Source organism: Meleagris gallopavo, chromosome 1, assembly GCF_905368555.1.
Source record: "Meleagris gallopavo chromosome 1, MGAL_WU_HG_1.1, whole genome shotgun sequence".
Classification (NCBI taxonomy): domain Eukaryota; kingdom Metazoa; phylum Chordata; class Aves; order Galliformes; family Phasianidae; genus Meleagris; species Meleagris gallopavo.
This window is the reverse complement of record NC_139404.1, coordinates 54,898,198-54,905,015: the sequence shown is the minus strand read 5'-3', so window position 1 is coordinate 54,905,015 and position 6,818 is coordinate 54,898,198. Positions and strand designations below refer to the sequence as shown.

Genomic DNA, 6,818 nt, shown 5'->3' with positions numbered 1-6,818 from the left:
TGAATACTGCTTGTACAATGAAGATACACCACCATAAAGTTCTGCCTGAAAAGTATCTTTTTTCCCCCCACATAAAATCATACCAGCCTGATGTCTCAAATACAGGGCCAAGTCCTGTGAAACAGGAAAAAAAAAAACCACAAAGCTTCATTTGTCAGTATAAATATTGTTTTATGAAGTGAAACATTGCTCCCACACATTGCTACATTAAAGCAGTTCATTACCCATTCAGATAGGCACTTTTGTTGTTATATTTACAGTGCTTTTAAAACAGTATAACTTAATCACTTTCACTTGATTACAACCCTCTCTTTGTAATCAAGATACAACACCCACTGTATTCTTTGGAATATAATACACCAGATAATACACCAAAATGTAAAGTAACTTTAAAATAACCATTACCTGTTCTGTTACCGTGTATTCTTATTAGCATGCATTTCTTCGAAATTCCAATTAAATACTACAAATTGGGGGGAGTGAATTGTCACTGTGCTTTAAGGAATGCCAATGTCATTTAAATGTAGACTAAGGGTAAATGACAAATTACATAATTCCCATAGGGCTGGAGGAAAAAAAAGAAAGCAGTGACAGAATTCTGCAGAAATCTTTCGGAATGCAAGATCAAGGATCTGTTAAGCTCATCCCAAACAACTCTGCCTTCCAACATTATATGTAGTTGGCAACATCCACTGCAATAAATGCAGCTACATTTCTTTAGGTAACCCTTTTTATAAAAAAGGATAGCATGGCCATGAACCAACATTTGTAAAGTAAGATCAGTCGAAATCTGCTTATACACAGGCTCCTGCCATTTGTGTTTAGCTTTCTGTCACAGTTCCAGCAGCTTGTATATCATAGAGTACTGCAGAGATTATAAATGTAGATGCATGATTTTTTTTCTTCATATCAACTCAGTTAAATATCAAACCATAAAAGACACTTATGAGAGAGAATTTTAAATGCTTATCACATCTTGAGGTAGTCTGATCTCCAAAATAAAGCTCTTCTACACTTTGATTCGTTCATGACCATCTTCCTTTTGGATCCTTCTTCTTGGAAAAATCTTTCGTTTAAGTGCGATTAGCTGAGAAGAAAAAAATACAGTATTTAGTTCCCTTCTAGGACAGAGGTACACAGCTGGTTAGTCTTTCATCCTAGAAACCATAGAATCTTTGTCATCCATGGTAATTCAGTCAATACTGTCTTTTTTTTTTTTTTTCCACTGCACAGGAAGAAAGAGTTATTTACTCAAATGCAACTATTACACAACATATTTCTCAATAATCAGAATACAAGCAGAAAGTGAAAAACACAGTTTACCTATATTCTGATTATTTCAAGTTAATTTACATAAATATAAACAGGCTACATTCAGTTTCTAGAAGATGAACACAAAGCTGGCAGTATTTACATACCTAGCTGTCCTACTGAGTAGAATACTCCCTTCCAAAATAAAGTTACTAACGCAGGGTGAGTTTTCAGTGTATACAGAAGGCTGAAAATTAAGGGAAAGATTCATGCAAAAGTTACAGGTGGAGGGGAAAAAAATTCAAAAGCCAACCTTTCAAGAATTACACCCTCTTCATCAGACCACGGAAAGGGTTACTTAAGGCCCCAACCTGCAAAGAATTACCCATATGATTTGTTCCATTGTCTCCCTCTTTATATTGCAGGGTTAATATGTTCAAGAAAACCATTTTGTGCTTGCAGAATGGGAAGTTTTTGTTTTTTTCCTTTGTGTCTGATTCAAAAGATGAGATTGGATTAGTCTCCTAAAATGCCTTAAGATCTTCCCAGGATTAGGGTATTGCTATTACTCAAGTTTTCTTCTTAGTAACTTTGCACTATAAACATTATGTTTCAATAGAGCAAGACTTTCAGAAACAATTACTGTTTTTGAATTCCCAAATTTAGCACATTCTGATGTACTTGACCGTCACAAGACACCTGAAAAGAGAAGATAATTCTCCTTCCCCCCAAGTGTACTCATACATACTCTAAGAATCTCAACATGACAGCTTAAAAGTTGAAGCAACCTAATCACTATTTGCATATCATTTTACTAATAAAAATTCTAGCTATTCTATTAAAAAAATCCATCTTACAGTACCCTGAAGGTACAGAAATGTATTAAACGTTATAGTTTTGATAAGATATAATTTTTACCTGTTCGGCAAAAAATGAGATGACTGTAAATACAATAAGCGTTACTAGAACACAGTGGGTCCAGAATTTCAGCTTGTCTCTATATGCCCTCCTGCAGAAAGATGGAAACAGAGTTTCATGTATTATAAATCAGATATAAACATCAGAGGGTTTCCATGAAACAGGAAAAGAAAATATGTTGTTGTAATTTACCCATTAACTTGTGTTATAAGAAGCAAAATGCTTATTTATTGCATGTAGCTCAAGTTCTGCATATTTCTTTACTTTCTTTGCTTTCAACTTAATATTGAAACTACTGTTTCTTTAGTTACATTGGTTCCTAAACCAAAAATGATTACCATACAAGATAAAGGTAGAAAACTCATCTGAAAAATTGGATTTCTCCCAGCACTTTAACATGCTTTCCACCATCCCAGCAGAAATTTGTTTTAACCACAAAAAAGTAATAAGCCTTCTTCTGGAGCTAACAGTCCTGGTGGTGGTCCTCAAAAACAGAGCCAAGACTATTTCTTATGCTCCAACCCAAGTTTGTACAGCTAACTGCTGAATTCAGTTTGCCCTCCACTCCCCTCTGCTACTACAGTCCACACCCAATTCTTGTCACCTACAGTACTTCTCATACTCTATATTTTCTCCTTCCTCACAAGGAGATACTTCTCATAACTTGCTGATTAGCAACAAAATTATCTTACTATTCTGCTTGTTTCATTTTTAATCACTATGCCTGTCGACCTTTTGTTTATATTCCCAAATCAACTTTCTCAATTTCTAAATTAAATATCGTTTGGTGAGGGGAAAGCACATTAAAATTTCACACATTAAATAAAAATATGAAAGATGCACAAGTATCTTCTCTGGTGATCATTAAACATCTTTAAATTATTTCTAACATCTTGAAAAAGTTACTTAGCAATGATAGCAGAATTTATATTATATTTGTGCCATACACGTTCTAAACAGTTCTGGTTTTTTTAATTAAAAAAATCCACAATTCTTCATTTTTTTTAATTAAAAAAAACTTTGCTTGAAATGACTTGTGGACAATCAGTGAAACATTAACAACTCAGAACAACAAGAAAATCCAATGCAAATCTCAAGTTTTAATCCATTTAAATATTTTCATGTCATCTTCACTGTTAACTCCTTCACAACAACACTGGGAAAAAAAGTGGGCTTGTACCAATATGTTTTATAATCATATGCTAGTACACTGCAGTAACCTGAAGAGAATCTGTCTAACATACCATTCCTGGAGTTCATGCATATGAAGGAAACGATTCCGGTATTCTCGTGGCAGCTCAAATTGGGAAGGAATAGGAAACATTGATTCATAAAAATCCCTAAGCACCGCTTTCACTGTCTGAGCATCCTTATGATTGTGATCAATGTTGTCATTTAAGCAAACAAATTTTCTAGAAAAGAAAAATGCTTTGTTAGACTATTTCCTTTGATAATACCGCAAAGGTATTGGCAAGACAAGAACATAAAACCTTTAAAACCAAACTGATATATTTTATACTGATAACTACGTTCCTTATTGCTGCATTACTTTTAAATTAACTTGATTGCAATTCAGAGTACATCGAGGCTAACAGTGAGTCAGAAACTCTGAGGAATCCATTGATGAGCTAAAGCTCTCTCTTTTCTATTTATATTAATGTTGCCATCTAATGGGCACTAGCGTGCATCATCTCAAAGTCTAACACTAGATGTAGACAGCAGATTAGAAGGATTATCATCTTGATAATTCTTTCATAGTTTTAATGTAGAGTTACCATGAGTTAGTTATCTTAATAAATTTTACTTCTATTATAGGATGTAAATATACTAAGTTATTAATATTTTACTATATATGCTATATTCTTCAGAGAAGCTCAACAACAACAAAAATTAGAAGACTGTATAGGGAAAGGCAAAGTTTGGTCCTCAGGCTTTCAGTTATTGAGAAAACTATAAAAATGACTGTAACATGACCTGAATCAGAAAACCCAAATTTAACTCTTATTATCAGCCAAAATACAAACAATAGGAATAGTATTCATGTGGAAATCACTGTGACCAAATAAACATGCTCCCAATAAAGTGTCTTGCAGAGAGTTACTTCTCATAGAAGAAACACCCAAGCATCTACATTACTGAAAACTGCTGAAGCTAAAGCAGCAGCTAGCTTGCTAGTCTATGTACCCTTGGCAATTCTGACCTGGTGCTTGATGACAAAAATTCCCTTTCCCCCATATGGGCAAAGTTATGTGCTTTATTTATATTGTGAGATACAAGATCTTACATTTTCCCCAGAGGGTAAAATTATATCTGATGACTTTGCAATTGCTAATCTTTGTGAAGAAGTGGTTCTGGTCAGCTGTATTCTCCATAGCACAGTGTGCTCTTTCAAAGAGCGGAGCAAAGTTCAGGCTTGCTATGTGAAGCTGGATGTAAGGAGAACTCTAGAGCACATTTATTTGCCTACTGAGGACATTACTGCTTTTCCTGTAATGAATGCAGCATAATTGGTAATCCTGCTCTAGGCAATTTCATGCAAGCAACTGAATTGCCACATCTGAGAAAAGCAAAATATGCCTCCCCTTTAGAAGCATAGCTGGCTATGGTGATCCTATGCAGAGTATCTGGTTATGGCAATCAGATGTCTACACTCTATCAGAGAATTTACCCCAGACTATCCCAGGCAGGCTCCCTCAGCCTGGCAGTTCATCAGCCCCAGGAATGCAGAAGCTGCACTGCATTCACTACATTGTAGAGAAACAAAGGACTAACTTCCTGCTCTGGATCACTTCTCACTAAATATCAAAAAAATGTTTAATACCTCTTGCTATGTTGTAACAGAGCATGAAAGCATAGTGGATATACAAAACAGATTTTACAATTAAAAAACCTTTTTTTTTTTTAAATATTGCTACATAAAACAGATCAAAATATTCTTTCCCTTAACATAAAATTTTCTGCAATATAAACTGTAAACTCTAGAATGGCAAAAACAAAAGCCTCAAAAATAGTTGAAGTATTTTATATATTCTATTATATATATACATTATTCTATATGTTCAAATGTTTTAGTTATATAATAACAGAAATTAAATAAATGACCCGTAGTGTACAAATTAAGAAACAGGATACCTGGGATTTTTTCGTATGTCATCCAGCTGACCAACTACATGAGACACATTTGTGCGAATCATTTTGAAGGCAATTTCCTCTTCTCCCATGATTTCAAACCTTATTGTTAAAATATTTATGCATTATTTAAAACAGTTTAAAGTCAGGTTCAATAAATATTAATAGTCTTACAACTTATTTCTAATTAAACTGTCCAATCTCCATTAGAATGTGACATTTGATTTCCCTCCATTTGCTTATAGAGCACACGGCACAACTTGAGGTATTATAAATAAGCAGATAATGCCCAAACACTGCCCTGTAACCTTCTTAATTCTACAGATTTATTCAACATTGTCAGCATTCCTGGGGCAAATGCATGCTTAGGAAGAGCCCCACCACTCTTCCCATCCAACACTGCTGATAAGGCATTGGACAAGAGAGGTCTATGAGCTCCATGCCAACAAACTGGTTTTCAGGTTTCAAACAGCAAAGATCATACACAACCTAGATTTTAGGCAAGTCTGCTCATGTACAATTATTCAAATAAACCTAAGTCATGGTTTGGTCAGCTTTTTCCAAAAGGGGATGGAAATTAGGGCTTTTTGTTTTGTTTTACTTTCCTTCTTGCAGGAAAAGTACAAGGCAGTTACAGATATTTATGTATTTTTAAAGCTTTAGTAGAAAATAAAGAAGATTTACAACACAGAATTTCAAAGCACAGGAAAATTTCTTTCTGCCTTTCTCTACTGCTCTAATTGTCCTCACTGATTGTATATTGTCAACGTATGTAGCTGTCTATAGATGCTCCAGCTTCTTACTAGAGTACTGCAAGCTGGGATCTGGGCCAACACGTACAGTGGAAATCTTTAGTCTACTAAATAAACTATGGAAAAACAAACACATCATTCAGCAAGATAAATAATTATAAGCAGTTATCACTATGTTTCTTCAGTTCCTCTTAAGTGTTAGCTCACTTTATTTTAATACAGAATGTTTGGACTTTATGTATTTATACCTCTTCTTATTACTCTACGAAAGATTTTTACAGAGCCATAACATACCTATATTTGTTTTTGTCCTTGTATGCCTTACGAATTCTGTCAGTCACAGGTTTGCAATTAGTCACTAGGTTTTTAGTCACTGGAGGCTGGAAGAAAATATGGCTTAGTTTATAGGTTACTGAAATATTTATGAAATCTGTTATAAGGGAATGCATTCTAGAAAGTTACATTATAGCTGTGAAGAACTATTTCTTCTTTATTCTCCTGGAACAAAGAAACAATACTATTTCTTGATCACCTGTTGAGAAAAATTGTACTGGTACACTGCCTAGATTTCATCCTCAGAACAATATTCAGAAATTGTAGCTCATTTCATAGCAGCTTTTAAAATTCCTCCAGTGGAAACCACAGTAGTGGCCAGGCACTCTGCAGAACAGATGATACAAATTAACCTTATTTCCATCATGACAATTCAATCTACTTTTACCATCAAACAACTTTGGGAAATAAAAATCCCTGTCCTCAAAGGACATT

General features: G+C 34.4%; 1 protein-coding gene across 3 annotated transcripts in view; it reads right to left on the bottom strand.

The window, feature by feature from the left end:
* Positions 1–150: 150 nt before the first annotated feature.
* The window catches only part of GNPTAB (N-acetylglucosamine-1-phosphate transferase subunits alpha and beta), a 40,058-nt gene continuing 33,390 nt past the window's right edge, over positions 151–6,818 (bottom strand). The window contains exons 17-22 of one of the 3 annotated variants that reach the window (XM_085228206.1): positions 6,345–6,430; positions 5,302–5,400; positions 3,414–3,581; positions 2,170–2,260; positions 1,419–1,498; positions 151–1,087 (exon numbers count right to left, since the gene is read on the bottom strand). In XM_085228206.1, the coding sequence (XP_085084332.1) occupies positions 1,084–1,087; positions 1,419–1,498; positions 2,170–2,260; positions 3,414–3,581; positions 5,302–5,400; positions 6,345–6,430 (528 nt within the window). In that variant the 3' untranslated portion in view covers positions 151–1,083. Of the gene's footprint in view, positions 1,088–1,418; positions 1,499–1,564; positions 1,623–2,169; positions 2,261–3,413; positions 3,582–5,301; positions 5,401–6,344; positions 6,431–6,818 lie in introns of all 3 variants that reach the window. The other 2 variants (XM_085228219.1, XM_085228213.1) reach the window with 2 other exon arrangements.